Source organism: Xenia sp. Carnegie-2017, unplaced genomic scaffold, assembly GCF_021976095.1.
Source record: "Xenia sp. Carnegie-2017 unplaced genomic scaffold, XeniaSp_v1 HiC_scaffold_23, whole genome shotgun sequence".
In the NCBI taxonomy this organism is placed as follows: Eukaryota; Metazoa; Cnidaria; class Anthozoa; order Malacalcyonacea; family Xeniidae; genus Xenia; species Xenia sp. Carnegie-2017.
Window position 1 is genome coordinate 16596223 of NW_025813486.1, and position 26998 is coordinate 16623220.

General features: G+C 34.3%; 1 protein-coding gene across 1 annotated transcript in view; it reads left to right on the top strand.

Moving 5' to 3' along the window:
• Window positions 1-7887: 7887 nt before the first annotated feature.
• The window catches only part of LOC124449262 (MAM and LDL-receptor class A domain-containing protein 1-like), a gene marked incomplete at its 3' end in the record, with an annotated part of 51989 nt that continues 32878 nt past the window's right edge, over window positions 7888-26998 (top strand). The window contains exons 1-6 of the mRNA XM_047000201.1: window positions 7888-8009; window positions 9148-9209; window positions 11044-11841; window positions 11965-12291; window positions 14411-14560; window positions 19843-20096. Of these exons, the coding sequence (XP_046856157.1) occupies window positions 9155-9209; window positions 11044-11841; window positions 11965-12291; window positions 14411-14560; window positions 19843-20096 (1584 nt within the window). The remainder of the gene's footprint in view (window positions 8010-9147; window positions 9210-11043; window positions 11842-11964; window positions 12292-14410; window positions 14561-19842; window positions 20097-26998) is intronic.

A 26998-nucleotide genomic window follows, 5' to 3' on the forward strand; every position in this document is an offset into this window, starting at 1 on the left:
ATCCAAGAAATTTTACAAAAGTCTTAAAAAGACAATTATCTGAACAACTATGAGCAAAAAATTTCTGAAGTACGCAACTTTTTTAGAAAAATTCTCAACAGACTGGCTGACACGGATGACAGTAATGTTGATGTAATGATGTTGAATTGTGATGTTTGCGGCTCGGCTTCGTTCGATTGAGTGCCAAACAAACACAACCTTGAACCTTTAGGAAAATGACGTAATTCCCGATAGTACAGATCAAACGCTATCGGTTAATTTTGAGTATTAACGAAACAATCATAAAAATGTCATAATACTGTGACGATTTTTTCAGAGACAGAGTCAGCATCATTACACTAGGCTTTTTACAAACCTTGATCCAGTAAGTACATCATCGGATAAAGATAAATTCTAGCTATCGAATGCTGCAAGCTGTCGTATTTGAGTGCCTCATTGGGTTTGGTAAACACCAATGGTAACTACCAGCTTCAGAATGTTTGTTAATATAATTTTTTGGCAAAATGGCACTATGCCTCGGCAAAATGCATTACTTACAGTACTGACTATAGACAACGGCTTACATTAGAAAGTTGGTATACCAACTTGGAACAAGCCCCCCTGAACAGATTACAGCAATTACCGGCACCTTACAAACGACTTATTCACAATACAAACAAACGATCAACAAAAACATTACACTTCATACTAATTCACAATGACAATACACAATTGACACCCACACATTAGAACTAAAAACATCACACCTAAATCACACATCACAACTAAAAATAAAAATATTTCACTTCGCACTAATTCACAATGACAATACCCATTTCCTGTACACACAATACAATGACGTAAGAACCAGATAACAAATACGGCTAACCTAACGTTTACTCCTCATTTGACTCTGAAGATGACTACCGCTAAGGTTGTCGAAACGTCAGTCAACAACAACAAAAACAGTCCTTCTCAGGACTATACCAACCTGGACGATCGACATTTACAAACATGTAACGATACTCCCGGGTTTAAACCATTTACTTTATAATTTTTTGAGTATAAAAGGATGAAATATCAAACGCAAAGCACAAATGCCTATGCTTTAGCTGAATAAAGGTTTTGGTGTTTATTTTTGAACGATACAGTACGATCTCAATTGCTTAGAAAAAATATTTCATGAAAAAATTGCTTTATAGTTTCATTTATAATTGCAGCATTGATATATAATTCAATCACATCAAGATTGCACAGTTTTCCATAGTAAATAAGGACAGCAATGAGACAAGTACTTGAAGGGCTTCAGGACTCTAAATAAATCCGCAAAAAATAAAAAATTAGCCATAGAACTTGGAAATATCAATGCGATGGAAAGTGGAACATCACCTTGTTAATCTAGCTACTTTGTCGGAGAAATCCAGAACCACAATCCAAATCCAATTTCTATATATTGGACTAGAATACTTGCTCAGCATTTGCAATAAATAGTTAGATATGTAATAAAATAAACATCCCAAAGACTGCAAAATTATATTTTGGGTCATCATTTCCAATGACATACATGTACCCAGAGTGGAGAACTTAGGAGGTATCATCGATTGCCCAAGTTGAATCTCCAATCTTGTGGATGGAAGGTGTCTCTCATAGACAACAGTAATTTTCAAAAAATCACCTTTACAATCTAACAGCCACTGTTAGAGAAGTACAGCAACCACAATCCAAACTTTATACAATTCTTACATATACTACCCCCTAAAATAAAAAATTAACCATAGAATTTGAACACATGTTTTCAGCACAGATACAAAAAGTCTCAAAAGTCTCTACCAGGGATGAATAGAAAAGAAGAAAAATTGGCTCATTTTGGCAGTTTCTTCTTCAACACTATATAAAAAATGATGATTTCCATTTGATTAACAATTTTACTTGATAATTGTGAATTTTACATGATAAAATTTTTCAGGATATCATCATCCAATTAAATCATCATCCTGACTTAATTCTTCAAACGAAAAGTAGTCGTTAAAGAAGGATCATCCAAATCATCTTCATCCTCTTCTACTGTACAATTATCTACAAATTCTTTGTCCATTTTACGTACAAATGGAACATCCAAAAGCGCCTTCTGCTGTGCCTAAAGCTTTTGAATTTGCTTCTGCAATGTCGCCCTGGTTTTCTTCAGTTGGCTGATAGTTTTTTTGGAGAAAGCTGATTTTTTTTCAATTGGCTGCATGATGTATAATTGGCAGACAATCTTTTTCTTGTTCTTTTTTTGCTTTGCTTTATATTTTTCTACAACCATAACCTTTAAAGGTTCACAATCCAACAAGTCCTTAGCAGTCATATCTACCTTTGGTTTTTGCCCTTGTTCGTCAATTTTTCCAGCAGTACAGGACGATATTATAGATGACGAAGACTTCTGGCGAGTCCAATGATAAATATATTAAAATGTGAGCAATGGCACGTATACATTCCATATCATGCACAATTAATATGTTTCTTTTTGCCTGTCTTGGTTGGCGATTCGTTATCTGTTGCTAACTCGTACGTAGGAACAATTCCCTGTTATGTCCACAACGGGAACAGCATTTCTTCTATCTTCTTTTCATATACTCGATATGAAATCTGCTTTCATCAAAGCAAAAATCTTCAAATGTGGCGAGCAGAGCAACGAATTTGAAGTAGGCAACCATTGCGGTTTATGTTTGCGAACAATATTAATCCATTTTTTTCGTCTTTGTGAATCTGTTTCCTTTTTAGGAAACTTATGCACAGAAATTCCTTCTGTATTTAGAATCATTGGTGCAACTAATTAAGTTAGGACCATCAGCAACACAATATTTACATCCACGAACACACTTTTCGCTATTGAAATATACGCCATGTACATCTTATGTCGTCACAAGGCTCATGTGAAAAATTCGTTCAGTAAGTGCCAAAAATCGCAACTTTGAAGAGCTGTAGAATTGATTTGAAAAAGTTAAATGAAATTCTGTTTTCAGATTCGTAATCAGCGCTGCGTTCTCTCTAAGATTAGCTCAAAAAAGAGGGGGTCAAATTTCGCGGGAGTTGCCCTTTAAGCTCTAGAAATGCCAAAGCAGTTGTACAATAAAACTCCCAAATTTAAGATAGTTTAATCTTAGGTTTCTTCATTTCAATAAATATTTGGTAAAAAGTCCTTCACATGGCGGCTTGGCGTTTTGTTAGATGCTGCTAATGCTATAAAATTTCATCTTCGTAAAATAAATCGTAAGAAACGTTGCGACTTTTCGTTGTAAGAAAATCATTGTAAAAACTAACTTTTGTACAAAACATATGTTTTCGAACAAAAACGCATTAAAATGTTAACAAGAAAAAACAGTCTGGCTTTGTTGTCTAATGAACGTTTTATTTAAATATTTTGAAAATTCAAAGATCTGTCAATGGCAAACATTTATTTTTAATGACCAGAGAACAGATCATGCTAACGTTTCTTTTACTTAACCATTTTTAAATAAAAAAGTGCTAGCAGATTCACCTATATATGTTTATAAATGTTTGAAATAGTTTAGTGTACTCTCAAGATGCATTTTTTTTCGAAGTTTTCTTTTTGCTATACTCTAATACTTTTTTACAGGTTTTGGTATCCCAATCAACATTTGTCCAACAAGAACTATAACGCTGTCTAAAGGACATATTGTATCACCAAATTATCCATATTATTATATTTTTACAGTACTTTTTACAATAGTCAGCTTACATGTCATCACAATTTTATAAACTTTTAAAACTTTTGTTCAATAGTGAACTTTTATTTTCATTGTAGCTTGTCTGCATAATTGTAATTGAAAGTTTTTTTTGAAATTGTATATTGAATTCCTATGGCTATCATGTCTGCCAAATTTGTAGTAACTTACAAATAAAGATGTTTTTTTGTTGTCTTATTTTTAATAGACAATATGTGAAATTAAAATTATTTAAAGAATGAAGTTATTGATAAATGCTAAAAAGGCTTTAAGATCTTCTGAGAATTTTCTCATTGAATCACTCAAAAAGAAAAAAGTTCTGTATATACCTCGTTTTTTTGCACAAAAATTTGTTTGGGTGATTTGGAGCGTTTCTAAAAGACATAAAAGTATTGTAACTGTTGCTGTTAAAACATCATCCACGTCATACAAAAATATAGAATCGTGGTCTTCCCTAAAATGTAAACAAGGCAGTAACTAAACGACTAGTATCTATCGTCTTGGGATAACACACGCTGAATAAAGGCAGGGTATACATATGAAGTCGAGAAATACCTGAGACTAACAACAATTCATGAAGGCACAATATATTCAATTTCACATTTTATATTTTGCACAAGAAAGAAAAATGGATAGTAAAGTAAAATATTGCTGACTACTGTTTTATATTTACCTCGTAAAATTAAACCTTAACAAAAATGTTAATTAATGTAGAACAATGGAAGTTTACTTTTGCCTTTTAAACTAAATTGGGACCGTAGATTATTTGTTCCTAGCTTTGTCATAATTCTTCTAACACTGTTTGCACAGGTGTTTGCGACAGTTCTACCAAAAACAGCAATTAGTAAAGCGAGTAAAAGATAAATTATAAGGGAAAAGTTTTAATTTAGACACATATATATAATCATTTTGATCCCGAATTGCAAAATAAAACCATCCAAAGTGAATGGTGAGAGCTTTTAGAAAGACCAGTTTCTTCGTTAAAATATATCAGCAGAATTAAAACGACACACTCTTAAAAGCCGTTTGAAGTATCGTAACGTATTTGAATCAGTCAGAACACGACAATGCTCTCACGAAAAACACGATACTAGATTCATATAGTTTAATCAGATAATCTGACCCCCTAACGTCACGAAAATCGTTATTAAAATTACGTTTCAGACTTTGATGAACGTGCATGTTTTCAAGCTTCAAACACAAATGGTAGAAAAAAGTCAATATTATGTGACGTAATTGCAAATGAAACTATCGTTTTCACGTTTCCAAACCGTTAAAGGGGAAGGGCTAGGCCTTCTTTTGTCACACTTTTTTACGTAACACTTGAAAGACTCGTGCATAAAAAATAGGCGGTGCCAATAAATATTACTAAATACGTATGGGTGGTTAACTTTCCAAAACTAACCGAGTTTCTTCTGGACTTTTCTTCATCAAGACTAGAGGATAGATTCTCAAGTTCTTCAACCGAATCTAAGGGACTAAGTACAACATCTTCCAAATTGTCGTGCTCGTCTACACCTTTCGTAGCACTTAACAGAGCACGCAATATTTACAACGCTTCTTCTTGCTTATCAATTAATGTTTGCAGTTTGGTGAGAACTGATCTTTGGATGCCTACAAGATAAATAAGAAAATATTTGAATAACTTATGTATGACCTACGTAACATCTTAAAAATATAAAACCTTACAACGTGCTAACAAGAACATTCAAATAAAAACTCGCATCAAACTGCTAATTGAATACGCATACATAATAACAATGCTATTCAAAAATTATATACTATAGAAAAGGTACCATTAATGTTTTGTTGAGAACGTTTTCCTGCAGGTGTTATGTTCATAAAACTTGTCGAAGGCGTTTCGTGCAATGAAAGGTAATGCGCATCTGCAAAGCAATCACGTGTTGCAGTTAGTTGTGAAGAAAAAAAAAACATTTCAAACGACACGAAATGAACGTAAATGAAAACGTAACAACAAGACATGCAATTAAAAATTGTAAGAAAAGCTTGCCTAGGACACCACTGTTTCGTTGAGAATGCTTTCTCTTGTTGTGCCAGCTGTAGGAATTCCTTGTGAAGAGACGTTGCTTGTATCTACAGAGAAGACATGTACTGGGTTTAACATATATCTTAATTCCACGCACGAACGTCATTTAAATTAAGGCACTACAAGTTTGAAAAGTCAGAAACAGAAAGGTGACTAAAATAAAAAACCTCGAGAAAGTTTCATTTAGTAGTTTGAGAGCAAACGCTGAGAATTAGATTTGAAAGAATGTATTTTAATTAAATCGTGGTGAACACAACTGTAATTTTATCTATAACTAACATTTTTTCAACTAATCACAACCTTATTTTAAAGAACCAACGACTACAGCACCTGTAGAACATGCATAAGCCATATAATGCAACGATAGGCGTATAAAAACAGAAAATGTACAATATGAATGTTAAAGTTATTTAAAAAGAATCAATCAAAATTATTTCAACATTTTAGTCGACATATTATATGAAAGTTGCTGATTAGTCAGTTCTGATGACAGAAAACTTACCACTACGCTGAGATGGTGTTCTACTAGTAGATGGCGAAGTTATTGCATGATCCTTTGTGTTTAGGATTTCTGGTGCTAGTTCACCTTCATATAAATCTAGATCAATATTATATTAGGATGAAAAGAGAAATTTTATCATTCACGTGTCTGTCAAAAAATTGTCCACTTGTACTAGGAATATAATTGCGCTTGTTCCTTTTTCTGCAAGGGAGGTCAGTTTGCTGTAGATCGGCAAATCTAAAAAGCAAAATCACCCATTAGATTTAAATATGAAAAACTGCACTCCTTTGATTAAAGCAATGGGCTATTGCATTGCAACTACAGTACTTACTTCTAGAATTTGTTGATAAGATTTCATTGACGGCTGTTATCATATTACTTTCAGAAGATTCTAATAAATGCTCATTGTTCATACTAAAAGATGCGCAACGTGGAGCAGGAGGTAACTGAGGGGCTCTGTGTTGAATTATGGGTTCATCACTGTCATCATCGTCTGATAAGAAAAAATCATCGCATAACAATGTTTATTGAGTACTCAACCTATACTAAAAATACGAAAATATGGTTAATTTAATGCTTGCCAAAGATGTAATATTTTAGTAGGTACGGCAGTACATTCAGTCTTAATACTATCTTTTCCCATCTTAAGGAAGAAGACATAGCCAAATTCAAAGAACTTATTGTGTTTTGCACACAAGATCCATCATTGACTACAGCCATATAGGCACGTATGTAGTATTTTAAAGATTACGTGATTTAAATGTATTATTGATCAAAGTAAGTGCAGCTAAAAGTGGGAAAAGCAGAAACTCAAACTGGCAATTCAATAAACGCGTCCACGTTTCATTCTCTAAAAAATGACTATTAGTCCCCCCTAAAGAAGCTTTCCATTTCGTAGCATATTCACTGTCAATAGCGTCTTTAGGAGTTTTTGGCTCTGTTATGTCAAGTTATGTAAAGTGCTGTGGTATCTAGCATACTCGATTTATTATTGGATTTTTCTCTCTTCTTGAGCTTGGAGGTCCATTTGAGAGATTTTGCTGTTCATACACAGTTGCTCGTTTTCGTTCATTTCATTATGTTTCTTGTTCGGTACATTTGGAACTATAGCTAAATGAAAAAATGTAAAACCTAAGAAACAGTCGCTATTGTGTATTTAGAAGTTTTTTAATAACTTACTTGCAAAATATGCCTGCTAAATGTTTTCAGAAAATTTAATTATTATTAAATGGAAAAGTTCTTTTAATTTTTAAAATCTGCATAGCTGTAACTAAAAATAGAAAATATTATCTCAGATGACGTCAAACTGTTAACAAAACATTTTGAAAACTAGCCACGACTTTCTCACGATTCGCCACCCGCGACAATTATATGCTTTAATTGCCGTGTTTATTTATAAAAATTTTCGTTCTTCTCATACCGAATGTCTTTAATGGTAAAGAGGTCTTTTAAGTGTTTTGTTTAATATAAACTTTAGTTAAACAAACAATTCTTTTTCTCGAAAATGCTTCAGCTTAAACGTTTACTAGGAATTGTCTTTTTAATTAGAATAGACATAAAATCACCCAAGCTAACAAAGACCCTATACATGGTACATACATCAGTATGCTTAGCGCCTGATAAGTCACTTTATAGCGTGCAACTTTTAACTAAATTAGCTTTTTTAACTGCATTCGCTGTGTAGTGCAGTGCCTTTGACGACAAGAAAGAGCAAGTTATACAGATCCGAAACCTTTTTTTGCTTAAATTTGAGGTAAGAGCGTGTGGTATTGTGACATAAGAGTTGTTTAAATTACGCGATTAACAGAACTATAAGAAATGTTTATATTACTCAGTATACTTTCTTAATTTAATTTCAAAAATTTAAGTAGTGTTTTACAGGCACTGCGGAGCGTTTTATTTATTAGGGGGGGGATTACAAATGTCAATAATAGGAGCAGCTTAAGACGTCCGAGTTTTAGCATTGTCATGAAATCGTTCGAGAGAAATAAGTTTATACAAATTTACCGAAATAATACAGCAAATCGTGGAAATAGAGTTGAACTTTTCATATTGTTCAACCATGTCTGTGTTCCGTTGCTTGCAATTAGTGTCAGTAAATGTTCAAAAATTGCGCTTTCTATTTTCATTGCGTTCAACGAACTCATTTGATGCCTCTATTAGCAAACGTTTGTCTGTTCTGTGTTTGTGGAAATGTAGTGCGACGCTATAAAACTGCTTTTGGGTCATAGTTTACCTCAACCAAGTCTTAACTCTTCTGGCCATGGAAAATGTTCTTTCTCCGGTTGCACTTGTTGGCATTTACTTCATATATAAAGCAGTTAACATTACTAGTTATTTACCAAGCATTTTATAAAAAAACAGATATTTTAAAGTAGGCATGTTTCGGCATACCTTAATTATGCAATAACTATTTACGATAACGAGGAAGACGGCTTGTTTTTAATGTTGTTAAAAAAGTTCAGTGAAAACACAGGATATAAAGTTCAAAAATAAATAATTCTGGAGGACTATATGGTGGGCCAGATTTTGATTGAAATCTTATCATTTGTGATTACAAATGACATCATATGAATATATTAATATATAAACAATAATATGTGAGAATAATTACACTCCTCCGCCCAACCACCAATTCTATTAACTCATTGTGAAGTCGTAAATTAACTAAAACACTACATTTACAATCATAATTTTACCTTTTCTGTAAAAATAAACCTATACTATGCTGTTTTTACGACTTGCCCGTCATTTTGAAAATAATTTTCTTATTTTCAAAGTGGCGGGCAAATTATTGGGAGGGGGGGGGGGTAAGCCAATGATTTAGTATGCCGCTTGGTTGTATAATTGTGCAATAACAGAAATTTTTCATAAATATTTATTCATTACAGTTTTAGAATGACACTACAAACTTGTTTATGGATAGTCACTTGGAGTGCAATGATTTTCTGTGGTAAGCAGTTATTTAGACAATAAAGCTTTACAAATAATTCATTTTATATAAGATATGACTAACGACCATCTGACTTTTATTTGATGCCAGTTTTAGTATGTTGTTCAAGAAATTCAGTCAAATGCACAATTTAGGAAAAAGTTACAAACTGTATTTTAAGTATCTGCTCAATGTTCAATTTAAAAAAAACACAATTAATTCACATTTCAAAGACACGCGTTAAAAAATATCCATCAAAAAATAAAATGTATTACCTCAACAAATTACATCATGAAACCTTACCTAAAATCTGATCACTTTATGAAGCATGAAACTTGACATAACATAACAACTAAGCTCACCAAGATTTGTTTTTTTGGGAAATTACCTCCAACTGAAAATATTTCTGGAACCAAAGAAGCTCTTTTTTAAAACATGAGATGAGCAGTTTTTCAACCAAGCTATTTGGTATAGCTTGGAGAGACCCTTATAACTCCCAAGTTTCTTGTTCGTCAACTTGTGGAAAAAACGACAAAGAAATGTCTTGGTACCATGTAAGAAAACTTTTGAATACGTGAAAGATAGCTGTCAGCATAAAATTCGTTGTGTCTGATCAAAAGAGTGTAAGCAACGATGCATATGTAAGAAGGATAACATTACGTGCACTGGACTGTGAAAATGATGAAATCTCTGGTGAACGCTTCAAACATAATTTATTAATGAATAAATTTTTATGTTTTCCAAAAAAAAAGTTAAAATCAAGAACAAAAATTAGAAATGCCATTAGCACCACTCGAAAATCAGCATTTATGTGTAAACGCAATGATTATGAATATTTGAGTCGACATTATCTCTGAGCACCGCCAACTTGTCACGTGATTACTCTTGTTTTAGAGTTTCCACGTGTCAATTGTTTTTTCAATGATCCATTGAATTAAAGATCTTAAGACAGTTTTCATGCCAATTTTCATGCATTTATGCAATGGCGGAATTGATTGTCGAAACTTCTAAGTTCTAAGTCTCCTTACGCGAGTTCAGAGCCGTATAGATCATAATACATTATTGACTCCTCACTTTTTGAGATAGTAAAAAATGTTTAGAGCCACTTAAAATTTGAGCAGTTTAAGGTAGAATCATTATTCAATTTGAACTTTTTCTTAAAAAGAGAAGTCCATATGTTGTTGTGTAATGATTGACAATATGACTTCACTAGAGTTTCCTGACACATTCTGCTCCCACGCGCAAAATTTTGACATGTTTTTTCAGTTTGAAAAACAAGTGAATAAAAAAATCACACCATCATCATCATCATCATCATCAGCCTGTCACGCTACTGCTGGCGGATGGCCTCCACATCCTTCTCCACTCTTCACGGTCTTGGGCTCTCTGGATCCACATGCTGCCCGCTCTCTGCTCGATGTCATCTCTCCATCTCCTTTTTGGTCTTCCCTTGCCTCTTTTCTTGTCCCACGGGGTCCATTCAGTTGTTTTCTTTGCCCATTCATGATTTTTCATTCGGGCTAGATGTCCTGCCCACTTTCCTTTGGCTTTATTAACTTTCTCGATGACATCCTTCACTTTTGTTCTTGCTCTCAGGTCTTCATTCAGGATCTTATGTCTCCTCGTGACACCGAGCATTGATCTTTCCATGCTCCTTTGGGTGATTGCCAGTTTCTCTCTTTGATGGTTGGTAAGTGCCCACGTCTCTGCTCCATAAGTCATTGCTGGTAGAATCACACCATATCATTTTTAAAACACGTGGTATGACAATATCTATTAAGAAAGTAAAGTTTGATTCAACTTATTTTGAAAAAAATTAACCAACACATGCATTTATCGAATAACTAATTTACAGGTGCCTCTTCTCAAAATAACTCCTGTGGTGAGCGCAAGATTCTTCCTGGACCTCAGACTCCACAGACACTAATTGTTGGTGGAACAGAATCTACACCAAACTCATGGCCATGGATGGTGAGTTTGACTCGTGGAGGCTTTCTTCATTGTGCAGGATCAATTATTGACGAATATTGGATTCTGACAGCAGCTCACTGTCTTGTACAATCAACACAACCACCAACTTTCCGTAACGATATTACAATAAATGTCGCAGATCATAGAACAGATTCCACTAGTGTGTATGAGTATTCAATCATACCAGAATTCACATATGTTCATCCCAAATACTACATAAACGGTCCCATATTTTTTGCTGACTATGATATCGCTTTGATAAAATTACCAACACCTTTAAACTTTACTGATCGGGTGCAGCCTGTTTGTCTTGCAAGTAAAGATGATGTTTTTGACGGGAATGATACATGTTTTGTAATTGGTTGGGGACGTACTGCATCTGGCTTGATTTCTCCATACTTACAAGAAGTGGAGCTCAATTTGGTCAGTCTTCAGGAGTGCAATAGTTTAAGTTTCTTTAACGGAAGAGTGTCGCCAAGGTCTGTCTGCGGTGGTCGTAAGTCAGGTGGAGTTGGTGCCTGTAATGGCGACAGTGGAGGACCTTATCAATGTAAACGAAACAACACTTGGCTGCAAGTGGGAATAGTTTCATGGGGAAGATCTTGTGTACAAGCTAGGTATTACAGCGTATTTATGGATGTCAAAAGTTTTTTGGAGCCATTTATTAAAGTAATTCAAAGAGGTACGCTTGCACTTTCTTCAACTTAACCTTCCTTAAATATTTACAACTCCATAAATAGCTGTATGAAACATGTTGTAATGTTCAAATAGGACATTGTTAAAACTTGTAAGGGTTATTTTTAAGGACAAAACCCTAATCTAACCATGTACTACGCAAGAACAATTGGAGATGTGGTGCCAAACGAAGGAGAACGTTATTCCTCTAATCTTTCGTGTTTACTGACAAATAATGGAGAATTTTCTGATATCGACATGGTCAGATATTTTCGAGCACTTCCTTATCAGATTGAATTGGTCAAGCAAACTACCTTACTTGATCTTGTTAGGGTATCTGAACTGCAAAATTTAGCTTCAAACACAACGACTTTACAACAAATCGCCACAGTTCTTGTCCATCAGATAAGTAACTTGTATGCTTATTATGCATCTGGAAGAGCAGGATGGGGTGCTGGTGAGTATGAATTTTTGGTTGTCTTATGCTTTACTTTCTATATTTTTGTTATATTTGCTAAGGTTAAGAAGGTACATCATGTTTGCTAAATATCTCTAATATCGGGCAATATCGGTATTAGTTTTGTAATATGTTTGTAAATGATGATCGTCCAGGATAATATGAAAAAAATATTACCTTATTACTTTATTACTTTATTATTAAAAATATTACTTTATTAACCTGGACGATCATCATTTACAAACATACAACGATACTCCCGGGTTCAAACCATTTACTTTAGTTTTGTAATAATTAATTATATATAATCAGTTGAGAAATCAAACTGATTTGGTTGGTGCCTTTTTATTACTTTGAGTGGGTCTTCCTGAACTGAGGCCTCTTGGGCCCAACCCTTAATCTAGCCTTGGTTTGGAAATGGACTCATTTTGTAAGCGTAGTAAATGCCAGGAATATACTTTCCCTAGCATTTTTTAATCAATAATATGTTTTTATAAAGCACTCTAAATTATTTACTTGAAATATTTTTATTGTAATTGTTTTATTGTGTATCATATTTTTTGTGTTTGTCTGTGTTAAATTTTGTTTAGTTTCTTAAATTTTGTTTAAAGGTCATTGGCAACGGATATTTTTATTGCTTATTGTACACTTATTTAGTAGGCTGGACACGAATATTCTTTTTTTCATAAGCAAATAATTTTGTTCCTGAGTTACATTCATTTTGTTTTTCCGAAAATAAAAATATTGCCGTCCATCTTGCTTCAAATTAACAAAAATTAACTCTTTGGTCACATGGCCGACGTGACGTCATATGTAAGTAAAAAGAAAAACAACAGCACAAATTTAAAAAGAGAATTTATGTCTGGCCATCAAAAGTGAAAATAATTTTTAATTTCTTTACCGTCATGGGCAGTATTCATAAGAATCAAGCCGAAGAAATCTTACCGTACCAATTTAAACCGGAAATTGGCAAAAATGCTGAAACATCGGGTAGATTAAGCGATGGTAATGTTTCAGAACTTGATAGTGAATCGCTATGTTCAGACAGTGAACATGACCACATCTTCGAAGCGGAAAATGCGTGGCGCTTAGAAACGCTTGACTGGTGTAAATGTGAAAATTGTAACTTGATGTCGAAAGCAATCGAAAGTTTTGTATTGTCATGAGAAGGTATGCATTATGATGAATATGTTGCCCTACTCAATGAAGTTAAAACGGCGGCTAGTGTTGGAACCGATTACGTTTGATGTTTGCGTTGAAGAAAAGTTGAAGTCGCGTCAATGACTGTTTGAGCTTTTACTGAGTTCGACATGAAAGTTGTTTGTGTTGACTTAGACGATGTGCGTGGAGATTGATGGAGAATTTCAGTGGTTTGAGTTGAAGCAGTGCATTTCATCGCCATAGGGTTATTTTGTGTTGCATGTTCATATGGATGGACGCCTATCTCTTCACTTCTTTCTTCAGACAAATATTCCTGATTTTTTGAGGTTGAAGGTCGTTCTGCTGAATTCAAAACGTCTGAAATGCCCTGTTAAAATAGTTAGATTCAATAAACAATTACTGTTCCTTACTGGTTTGCGTGATAAAAGTAATTAATCCTCGTAGCATAACTGAAAGTTACCTTTTTACGTTGTCCTCTCAAAATGCTTTCTCTCGTCTTAACGTTTTTTTGGACTGTTGGAATCTTCTAACGGTTTTTCCAATGTTGGCAAGGCATCTCTATTTTAGCGCACAGAAAATTTTTCTTTGCATTCAATTTTTTCAAGAAACTGTGGTGAATTACCTGGCTCAAACGCTTCTTCCTCAAAATGTAGAGGGATGCTCATTATAAAATATTAAGCATTCTATAGGTATGAAGATTAGATATGAACAATAGTAAAATAGTTGCCAATGTCCTTTAAACTATTTCATTATTATTTGCACTATGCCAATGAAGCTTGCCTTGTGTGGTCCGTACAATGGACATAAAAATCTAAATTCTTAAGAAAATCAAAGTCGATGATTGTGTTCTCTTTGAAAAATCAATTCTTTACTTAATTATCAAACAGATTAGCTACTCTAAATAAGTTTTTCATAAATTCACAAAGCAAAAACTGATAATGATTTTGATTTTATTTAGGTTTTTGCTCTTTTGAAAACGGAATTGGCACGTCAGATTGTCGCTATCATAATATCGCATTTCTGGATAATTTTGACTGGAGTGTTCGATCAGGATCAACCCCAAGTTCTGGTACAGGACCTAGTTCTGACAGACGAGGATCTACGACTGGTGAGTCTATGCCCATTTTAGTTTATTATAAAATACAGCTTTTTTAAGCAAAGTGCTAAGCAAGTCATTAAAAAATTTAGCTTGGCTTATGCCATGCTAGCAATAAATAGGCCATGCAAGCAAACCATGATACAGATGACAAAAAAATTATTGACGTTTCTTCTTAATTGGTAACATCCTCAGATTTTACTAGATTAAGTTACAATGCTAGGTGAATTGTGATTACCATTTTTCATAGTGTGAACATTTGAAAAAATAAGATTATCCAATCACATAAAGGTAAAAAGAGCGACAAAGGATTTGAAGACATATGTTTGCATTACAATCGGGCTTAAGTTTTGAAATTATTAAGTTTTTAATAATCAGAGGTAGACCGTAGAGCAAGATGAAGATATAATAACCAAATTTTTGGAAAATATTAGCCCCTTTTTTATGCAATGGTTGTAAATAGCTACTTGACAGATAAGCTCTATGGCATGTTCATCGTTTTGTACTTTTACACTGCACCGAGATGACACAAAAGCTTTTAGACTACTTTGAACCTCGAAAAACTTTTGGACTACTTTGAACCTCGAAAAACTTGGAAATGTGTTTTTTAAAGGAAAAGCATCGCACTGTCTGCTGTAAGAAAAAAACAAAGCAATTAAGTCATAAATAGTAAGAAACAGAAAGGAAAAGCTTAAAGTACAGTAGTAGTTTAGTATTTGAGGGCCCCTGGCCAAACGTTTTTAACAAGTGGAATGTTTTTTGGTTGGGAATACGGCGGCGAAAAAGAATTTCTTATAGCCAAATATTTATAAAAATGGTGGCTTATCAACATCAGAAATGTAAGCCAAAGAATAGAAACGTAATTGTAGCCCAACAACGTCAAGGTATGGAGATAAGATTTATTATTCGATCTAAAATTGCAACGAGTATATTAAAGAAACACAACAGAATTATTCATATATCTACACAAAACCTTACTTATTTTCGGATTTCACGGGATTTCTCAGCCTTTTTTCGTTTCTCTGAGAGAAGCGGACACCCAATACAGTCCCCTGAGAGAAGCGGATGAAAAAGTAAAAATTATTTGGGATGGATGATTGTGAAAACCATATTGTCTAAAAATTTTTTGCTATATTTTGTGTTGAAGATAAACAATACTTACAATTTATGGTTTTTCATCCTTTATAATTTATGTTGTGGCATGTACATAAAGAGGCTGACAGAGAGCTGTGAAAGATGGAGATTGATATAGAAAAGGTACCTTACAATGGTACCTGAAAATGCTCCTGCGGGTTGTATGGCAAATGCATTGTTACAAAAAATATTCCCTCCTGAGATCATTATTTCAAATTTCTCGGCCTTTTAATATTTCCATAATAAAAATCAATTAAATGTTTTCTCATGATTGATGTTGTGGAATGTAGGTAAAGAAGCTGAAAGAGGGTGGGGAATATGATTTTAGCTGATTAAACCCTTTTCATGTCAAGAAAAATGTAAAACAGAATTCCAATTACGTCCACATTGCTTTATATCGTAAAATGACTTGTTAAGAATTGTTTTCCATCACTTCCACACTTGACGTAGCCCTAAGGCTGCTCTACGTATAGCTTGCAACTTATAGGAGCGTTAAGATATTAAGTCTTAACATCCATCTGATCTACTGAAATATCTAAGTCAAGAGCAAGCTGTAATAATACACGAATGGAGTTATTTTAGACTTTGGAGAAAATATATCGAAATAATCGACTCCTGCTGATTGGGAATACCCTTTGGCAAAAGAGCGAGCTTTATAGCTTAGTTTTCCGTTATGCCCCTCTTTCACAGTGTAGGCTCTAAGGTCCACTTATAGAGAGACTATTTCTATATCTACATTATCCATTCGTGGAAAATAAACATTTTCTCCACATTTCTACCTGGATAAATAGAGATACAGGACTGGTATTGATTTGTAAATTTTACATTTCTACTTTTTTCTATTTTATCTTCTTCTGGAAACATAAATATGTACGCTGGACTATTCTTGTCGTAGACTAAGAGATTCCTTCCCTACATCTTGCATCTAGCTTCTTTTTGTCATGTGTGTAAGAAAAGCAAATGGTGCCAAAGACGGCAATGTTAGAAACGTCTGGTTTATTGCTTGTAAGTGCATGATATGGCGTTTTCTTAATGCAATTATTGTAACACCTGATACGAATAAAGGTGGAAGTCAAGATTGGATAAGGCCAAATTTTCTTATTTAACTTAGTTTTGATGAGTGGACACCTTGCCATTTCGAAGAGCGTACCCCAGTTTCTTTGCGCCGTATTGATTTGATGTGGAGAGTATGGAGCTGGTGTTTAAGAGAAATCTAAATGCCTGACTTATAAATTCTGAACCATTGTCTGACTTAATACATTTGATCTTCCCATAAGGAGAGGAATCAGCAAGAAATTTTTTTAATAGATAAGTGAAGGTTGTCCTTTAAGTAATCATCTATTAATGGCGTAGCATATTTATAACCCTGATTAGATTCTGGAGTCACTGGTCCAGCAAGATCAGTATGAACTAGATCAAGAGGAGATTTAGCTCTAACGTCTTGTTCTCTGTTGCGAACAATTTTCATTTTACCTAAAGTCCATACGTCACAGACACTCTCCATTGCCTTGTCACTAATACGCATACCATTAAAAAAACACCCTCAAGTTTCACCTTATCCTTTAAGTTACAATTACCTAGAATTTCGCGCCATGTTTTCAGATTGTTCAAGCTAGATTTTATACCATATAAATAATAGAGTCTCCCTTCTTTGTGAATGTCAAACTTAGTCCCATCACTAGTACTTATTTTGCTTCATCTGGGAGGAACGTTATTGTTGCGCTATTCTTAGATGCTGCCTGAACTGAGAAGATATTTTTGAGAAAGAAGGTACATAAAGAGCCTTCTTTGAAGTTACATTATGCTGGTTACCTAAGTTAATGTGCAGCACTTCTTTAGTCATACCCCCTTTTTAAAGCTATGTTATGCCTAGTACCATCTAACTCGATAAAATGAATATTTGAATCAAAATTGTTCTCAAAACTTACAAAGTTCTTCTCGTCGTTTATTATATGAGTGGTAGCACCACAATTAACAAATAAGCTTACCTTCAAACATCTTGTATCCTCGCTGTCGCTCAGGTCGTCAGTTACTTTGAAGATAAATGCATTCTGATCTTCTTGTTCTTGAGGTCTCTCGCGTGCGTATTTTGCTCCGTCAGATTGCTGTCCGTGATCTTTCTTTTCACGCTCTTTAGTATTATGGGTCCCTTTCTTGCAATTGTCACACCACCTCTTTGACTTGGGACACTGATCTGATTTCTCTTGCATTTGCTTGAACGTGTAGCATTTGCTTTTGGAATTACATACCGTTTTCAACACACTGTCCTTAGATGATGGCTTCTCGTTCTCTTTGTATGTCCGAAGTGCAACTTTTAATTCCGAGTACGTTGGTTGCTTGTCCTTTTGCGTGATTCCAGTATTAAAAGCTTTGAATTGAGACGCAACCCGTCTTAACAATCATTGCTATTAGTAAAGCATCACGAATTTTTTCTTTTGCATCCCTCACTGCTGCTACGGTCGCTTCCGCTCGGAGCATGCAGTCAGTCACAGTTACTGCTTCCACTTTACCCAGCGGGTTAACTCTGTATAAAGCGCGATGACTATTGGTTTACCGCTTGACCTATAATGTTCCCTTAGGATCTTTCTTCCTTTCTTCCCGTTATCCTTGGCTTCTCTTATGACTAGAGAAAGCAATCAATCTTCCGGAACTTGGATTAATCCTGCATAAACGTTGGCGTTTTTTGCTGTATTGGGTTTGTCGCTTTCGACTGTATCTTTCAACTTTATGAAGATATCCCATAAGCTTTGTCTCCCAAAGTTCATACTTCCTTTCATCTCTATTGAAACGTATTCGTGATCTGCGCCCAAAACCATTTGACGTTGTTATGTATATGGTGTAGGATTATTTATTATGGATGTAGTGATAATCACGCACCGTTTACAAAGAAGGCACATTGTTAAGAAGGAAATTCACAGTACAACTTATATGTTATATATACATGAAGTATATCTTTACGTAGTCCGCTGGTCATGGGAGTGTATTAGTTTACACTTAACAAACAGTAAAAAGCATGCTAAAATAAATGGTGTTGCTTTCGGTAGTGTTAGCTACACCTAACACAGTAACACTGACACAAACAACATAGACATTAACACAACCGAAAACAACACCATTTATTTTAGCATGCTTTTTACTGGTGAACACTCTCTTCAAATCCGAACACAACTAACTAAACTCTGCTCGTCTGCTTTCCCCCATTTATCACTTCGCTTTATTTTCCGTTCTCATTGCCAACTGTCCGACTTCTTTCTCTTCAAAAAGCGGATTTCAAAACACTTGTGATCTTGGGTAGTTTACATATTTACTTGTCAATGTGGAGCATTGTATATGTGCCAAAACACGAATTCTTGCATGAATCTCAGAATACTTTGAAGTCTCGCCTTTGATGAAAATGAAATGCAAAAAACAGCTCCGTTGTCCTGTATCTATAAAAATTATCACGAAAGATTATTTTCAATGACGAAATAGAACATATCTCCATTCCTCATAATTTTTCCATACTATCTTTTTATCTCCCCACTTCAAATCTCGAACTATTAGTTCGTGAAAGCTTACTTATTTGTAATCTTAAACCAGATCTTAACGAAAGCACTTCTTCCATTTTGTTGTCCCTATTCTAGCCTTCCTAAGATTAGTCAATCTCACTGATTCTACTTAATTTTATTTTCTTAACATGGCCATTCTTATTTGTATGTGTATGTTTCTAAGTTTACTAATTATTTCTTCACCAATTTCTTGTATCTTAAAATAACTATCATACTCTCGTGCATTATGAAATATTACTAGAATTTTAACCTAAGTTTTAAATTACAATCTTAATGACTTGACCCTCAATAATTCCCAATAATATGACAAATAAAGATGAGCAGGACTACCAAAAGCAAATAAATGTCATATTTGTGATCAGAGATAGAGACTGTTGTCATATTGACCATATTGACAAATAAAATATCTGCAAATAGTATCATTTATGGGATGAAATTAACAAAAGAGATACGTAAGAAAGTAACTGTGAACTTTTTAACAAACATTATAAAAACAGCTGGAGTCTATTTGCTCTTAGAATGTTTATATGCAATGACTTTCGCAAATTGTGTCAACACTATAATTATATGGCAAAATAAAAGCTTCAACTTATCTTTTTCGTGTTATTTTAGGTAAATACGCATATATAGAGACGTCCTCTCAATCAACTGGTGAAAGAGCTTGGTTGGCTAGTAGTTACTTTCCTCCTTCTATGAAATGTTTTACTTTTTGGTACCATATGTACGGATCGGCAATTGGCTCTCTCAACATATATCAACAAGCACTAGGAGGAGGGATGGTGTTACTGTGGACATTACATGGTAATAAAGGAAACGTTTGGTTTAGGGGTCAAGTTGGAGCAAACTTCAAGGAAAATCAAACAAGGGTATGTGAACAAAAATCCTCAGATAACTCTTCAGCTTTTTAACACACCCAGTACTTTGTTTCACGTCAAAAAATAGAAAAAAATATAATTTCGTATAAATCCAGCACTTTATCAAGAGAGAAATTTAAATTTGCTCATTTCATGCAGCCTTTACTTTTATTATCAAGGGGGAGGGGGGGGGAAATTAAGAGCACTTGTTGACAATCAACAGCATTTATTTAACCTGCGTAATAAATGGCAATAATCAAGTAGCAATAACGTGCTTTCAACAAAATCAAAGGATGGATCATTAAGATAAAGCAATCAGTTAAATAAACTTAAATATACTTTTTATGACAGAGAAGGGCGGCAGTGGTGTAGCTAGTGGTCATGCTGGTCATGCTCTGCACGACTAAAAATTTCCAAAAAAATTATTTCATTATTATTATTTTCATTGTAGAATCTGATGACTAATAGTTTCCTAGGGATTAATTTACTTGCATATAACTATATGTGACGAATGTCAACTATTGTATAGCGTTTTATTCTAGTATTCTATTACGTTTTATCTTGCTGCCTGGCATCATCCTTAACTGGCTTATAGCGCGATTTGGTCATGCTCACAATTAAATCAGCATAAAGATTTTGAAAATAATCGGAATCATCGGGAAAAAGTCCTACTAAGATGTTGTTAAGAAAATAGTGGCAGATGAAAAAAAAATACTGTTATTTTCTGTGTCTCCACCTTTGTCTGTTTCTACGCACGTAAACATGCTTTCGATTTATCTGTTCAGTGAACACAGTATCATATACGGTGGCCCACAAGTACAAACACACTTACAAATAACAAGACATTGGCACAAGTTTGAGATGCAAACTTACAAATAAATATATAAAAAGCGGGCGCGGACGACGGACGCAGACGACGGACGCGGACGGCGGACGCAGATGTAAGACGAACGTCTGTTTGTTGTAGTCGGGAATTGCAAATGATTTATTGTAGGTGTTTGACAGTAATTTAAACGAGCTTTATCTTTCAGGATATATTTTTTGACCTCATTATTTAAAGCAATTAAACATGCATATTTCAATTTCAGTCAGTCATATAGAGTGTAACGCAATGAAACCTCATTGTATTTTTTTCGTGTTTTGTCAATGGCATTTCACTCATGTTGGCCTTACGTGCGTGAGCCTGTTCATATTTACTGCACTGAAATGATTTCCGTCAACTTGTCATTTGGCAAGCAGTACGTATATTGCTGTTTTCAACTTGAACTTCCTTTTGAAAGCTGAGGTTTGAAGCCGTTGCAAGTTAGTCAGTGCGTCATTTACAGTCATGTTTGCTGTAGCTATATGACAACTTTTGATGAATATTAGCCAAACGCATTCAAAAAGCGTTATGATATTTTCCGTCGTAATTTCCGTATAACTTAGAGTCAAATTTAAAATTCTGTTTCACTGCATTCTTTCAGTCATAGCAATAGAAATATCGTCGCTAGGTTACTTTTCCGTTAATATTTCTAAAGAGCTATATACAAGTTCTTTGTTTATTTGCTTGAATCTTTCTTTTTGCAATGCGTGAGAAACTATAACGCTAGTGATTCATCTATAAAAGAAGGATTGTCTCATGTTTTTCAATATAACTACCGTTCGTATCTAAGGATGCGAGTAATTATTTCTATCACATAGAATTACCTCAGTGACTTAAAGTTAAAACGAATTGTGTTAAAGAAATGTGGAGCAGCAGAGAAGTGGGACCTCAACAAATATTCTTATCATATCTTTAAAAAGGAAATTACCTGTAGGACATTCTTTGCATAAGTGCATGCAAAGCTTTTACTTACTTATGGTTTCAATTAATACTTATTTTCTTTATCGTATGATTTGAGTCATAAAAGATTGACTTTTTTTAAAATTGGAAAAGCAAGGCTCACCCACGTAGGGCAAACATGAGTGAAATGCCATTGACAAAACACGAAAAAAATACAATAAGGTTTCATTGCGTTACACTCTATATGACTGACTGAAATTGAAATATGCATGTTTAATTGCTTTAAATAATGAGGTCAAAAAATATATCCTGAAAGATAAAGCTCGTTTAAATTATTGTCAAACTCCTACAATAAATCATTTGCAATTCCCGCACACAACTAACAGACGTTCGTCTTACATCTGCGTCCGCCTCCGCGTCCGTCGTCTGCGTCCGCCGTCCGCGTCCGTCGTCCGCGCCCGCTTTTTATCTACACCCAAAATTATATGCAAACAAATTCGTAGAGGACACTTATAATTAACAGAACAAGCGCACAAATTCGAATACATGTATGTATTCTGAAACATTAAAACGTTAGTTCAAAATTAAAACCGAAAAGCCCATAGTCTATTATATACTATATTTTATAGTAGAATTGTCCGTGATTTGATTGGTTAAAAGAATCAGAGCATGCTCAAACACGACATTTTACGTCATCTAGTCATGCTGATTTTGAAAGGCATGACCAATATAACCCCGCAAGTAATTTTCTTTATGTGCGAGATTCGTGTTTGTAGTTCGTGTACGTTGAAAACATTTCAAAACATTTTCTTTATAATGCATTATTTGTTTTCATATTTCTGCTGTCAAAGCAGATATCATCGGCTATTTGCTATGAAAGCTTTCTTAGCTTGATAATCTGGCTAGCAAAATATTATTGTAAAGCAAGGAACGATGCCGATATTGTAAACAACATTATGTGTTCAATACTTTCGTGAGAATTTAAAGATTATACGAGACTTACTTTAAGTTGAAGTTTTATTTGAATTCTACGAGTCATCAACTCTTCCACTCCCGGCTGATGACTCGTAGAATTCAAATTAAACTTCAACTTAAATCTCGTTTAATTTTTAAATTCTACTACGTCATCAGCCCAAGTCACGTCAAGTTGTATGAAATTTCACAGTAAACAATGGAATCAGACTTAATCTTTTTCATTAAGAAGAAAAAACAACAATTCCAGCAGTCAAGTTTAAATAATATATAATAAGTTAACAAAACATACTTATTCTCTACTGGTGACAAAATTGTCGAACAAATATTAAATGAAGTCTTGACAGGTTTATGGTAGAATGTCTGAAAAGTTGTGGCATTGGACCAGCCAACCGAATCAATAATCTGATTCATGTCTCCTAATTATGAGCTACACAAGACCTAGGCAGCTCGGGTAATTTGACATTCAAATTTCTTTGTATTAATATAAACTGCTGATAACACTGTCTTGCACCCAATTGATATTATCTCACGCAAAACTGGTTTGTACGGCTTCGTATAACTTATCAAAAGCTTTTGACACTCTTGAATTCCTAAATTCTCTGTTTGCTTGATATATTCCGTTAGGTGTCAAACGATTCAGAGCTCAAGCTCATGATGGTAAGCCTCCAAAGTAATTGGTGGAATTGGTGTGCAACCCTAGTTTGTTTGATTTTTTTTAATAACAAAGACACATTTCTCCACTGATAGAGCCATGTTTTTTGTATTAAGGAGATGAATAGTTTGACATCTTTCTCCATTTAGTATAAACAGCAGAAATTTTAAACGACATGTAAGGTTTTTTAAGGTTAAATCCTGCATTCTGGATTGTTTTATTAAATAATAAAAAACGACATTAACTTCCCAAATAGAGTTATATCGAGGGAAAGATGGCCTCATTTCAAGCATGCCCCTCATGAAACGTTTGATTAGTGGGTGCTGCCCAAAGGGTATATATAGAATGAACATTAGTCTGGCTGAAGACTGATAGGGCACTTCAGGCTGAAGTAACTACAGAAAACGATAAACCAGAGTGAAAAATTTCGAAAGCAAAACATTAATTTTTGCAATTTTTGGATTAAAAGAGTGCTCTTTAATCTGCCCCCAATTTGAAATACATGTTTGGAACTGGGACTTTGATCCCGTGCTCCTAGAGGCCCATGATTACATCAGATAATCTTTCCCATACAACCTAACTTCGTGAGTTGTTGACAGATACAAAATAAATTTTCGGTTCTAACTTCTTGCGAGGGTAGATGTAGAAGTGTGTTAGAGAGATGGCAGAGCTATGGTGGGTATCAGGGTTGTGTTGAGTAATTTGGGATTACGATGATGCCCGTTGCTTGTTCTTGTATAATTTTTTGAATTGTTTGCAAAACACAACTAAAAGGAGAGAAACAATAAAACTTTAGATTGTTCCACGGAATGGAAAAAGCATCAACTTGTGCTTCTTCTGGGTCTAATCGATATGAAGAGTAATTCGTGAATTTTTCGTTTAGTCGCGAGGCAAATAAATCAATTTCATTTTTGATATTAAACATTTGCAGAGATTCTTGAATATAGCATGGGCTCAAAATCCATTCACTTTGATGGTATATTTTTCTGGAATCCTTATATGCGACAATATTGGTTGACCCAGGTAAATGGGCACCAGTAATTTTTATTTTATTTAAAATGCAAAATTCCCAAATATCTACACCAAAGTATATAACTTGTCATTGTGGCTAGTACCCATATTGTTGATAACAAATACCGTTGTGCTGTTGTCAATCATTATTTTGACATGTTTCCTGCTGAAAAGTTTAAACAATAAAATTTAAGTGCCAATAAAGCAGCTTTCTACTCAAGGATATTAATATGATCAACAGTCTCCTGTTTGAAATTATCGTCGCTAACAAAAAAAATCAGTCAAGCAGTTATGAATACATGAATATACACCCCCCCCACACCCACACCCACTTAACGTTCTAGTTTCGCCCATGATTATGGATCTGTAAACCGGAATGGTTTTACTACCCCTAAGGCCGAGCAATATAATAATGCTGTTTGCTAGGCCTACATATGACAGTCTTTGATCAGGCTATTTCGTTATTTAGCCATTTTATTATCAACCTTTTTGGGAAATGGCTTCATTGTTATCCATATTATTTGATTTACTCCAGGTACAAACATTTGATCACAATTTTCAAGTCGTTTGTATATATTTAATGTTTCTTTCAATTTTGAAACATCAAAATTATCAGCAACTTAGGAATTAATAGTTTTAGTGAGAGACATTGTAATAGCAGGTCCAGTTTGCTCTTTAGAAGACAAAACTTGAGCTATATTTTCAAGGAGATTATCATTGTTAACCTCATCATCTATCTCCTGAAATTCTGTCCCCTCTAAATTTACGCAATGTGTCAGAAGTCTCATCAGGTTGTTTGTCAGATTCGTTAATTTTATTACTAACATCTAAAACATTTTGCTCTATTTTTAGCGGGTCATTGCCCCATAACTGAGTCAATAATATATTTTCAACACCTTTCACCTCGGAGGGAAAGAGCTCTATGAACCTTGCGGATCGCAAGCGCTCTCACGTTGCTCCTTAGCGACCAATGACTAATGATGAAGTAGAATTATGGTTAACGTTTACATTAAATATCTTTTTTTAAAAACATCTTTTTCGTAAATTCCAAGCGTTACTTAAACTTTAACTGCTTTGGTAAATATTATCGTTTGGGTGGTTTACACGTTCTGAATATTGAAAATTTTCTCTCTCAGCGCCAACCGTGGTGAGGTTGTAATTGAGGATGACCAAACATTTTCTGCTAGCTACGCCACTGATTAGCGGAGTTGCGATTGTGACTGACTATCTATGACGGCTTATTTCCTTTAGGACTGTCATCTTTCTTGATAAGTATTTACATGTCTATTTCAATGATTGCTTTATCTTATTGATCCCTTGTTTGATTTTATTGAATGCACGTTGATGCTACTAAAATAATACCGATTCTCATTCTACATGTTAATGAATATTTCACAGCGCAATTGTTGAATCGAAGCGTGTAATTAAAAGTCTAATGTGCTCTAATGATGAGCAAATGAGAGCCTAAAGCATGTTAGGCCGAAAAATTTTGATTTCGAAGGCCTTGGAATTGAAGTTTTTAGTCTTTTAGAGAAAGGCAAATCGTATTTTGTTGGCATCAATTATGTGTAAAAACAATATATTTTTCTCAAAACAGTACTTTGACAAGGACAAATTTTTTATGACTATAATTTTAAAAAGCCTTTTATAGGCCATGGGCTGTGTGTCGAAAAAGTCGTTAGAAATCAAACTCAGCTGCCACGGCCATCGCAGTGCTGAAATAACTTCCATGTTAACAATCATCAAAACCCGCAGTTTTTTTATTTTTTCGTTGAAATTTGCATTTTGAGTTCATTTATTATGAGCGGTGCCTTTGATCTTTATTTAATTTCACGTGACGTTTTGCCTTGCTTGAACATATTTTACAGTTCAACAAAAAATGGCAATTTTTTTGAACGATTCAAAGTTACAATGAAGAGAATGCCTGATAGTTGTGGATCTCTGTGCGTGATAAAATACAATTTTATTTGATAAAATGCGAAGTTTTCTTTGATGCTCACATTCCATCTTCTTGTCGTTTTTTTTTCGGGAGTTCCTTGGACATTTCATGGTTACTTATAGTCATTTGTACAAACTTTTGTTTTATCTGACATGAATCATGTTAAGATGACATGATTTACATGGCGACTGGGACTCACAAAATTTTCTACCTAATGCATAAAATTTATCTTCTAATGGTGACTCATCGTTTAATTTACTAGTGCACCTTTTAACACTTGCAACTGCAGCACAAGTAGTTGGTAGTTTCTTGTATAGAGAACATGATCCTTCACTCTTATCTATTGAGTGTGAGGGTGAACTTTGAAAATACCTATGATAGCCATAAAATGTTGGTAATAAAAAGAAGGGATTAAAATTAATAATAGAAACACGTCAATAAAATTGATCTTTTTAAATAAGACAATCTCATGGATTGTGTCATGGATATTTTTATAGACACTCTGTTAGCGTAAAAGTCTGAAATTAAAGAAAAATTCTCTGTGATCTCAATGGACTGTGGTTTTACATGTTAAA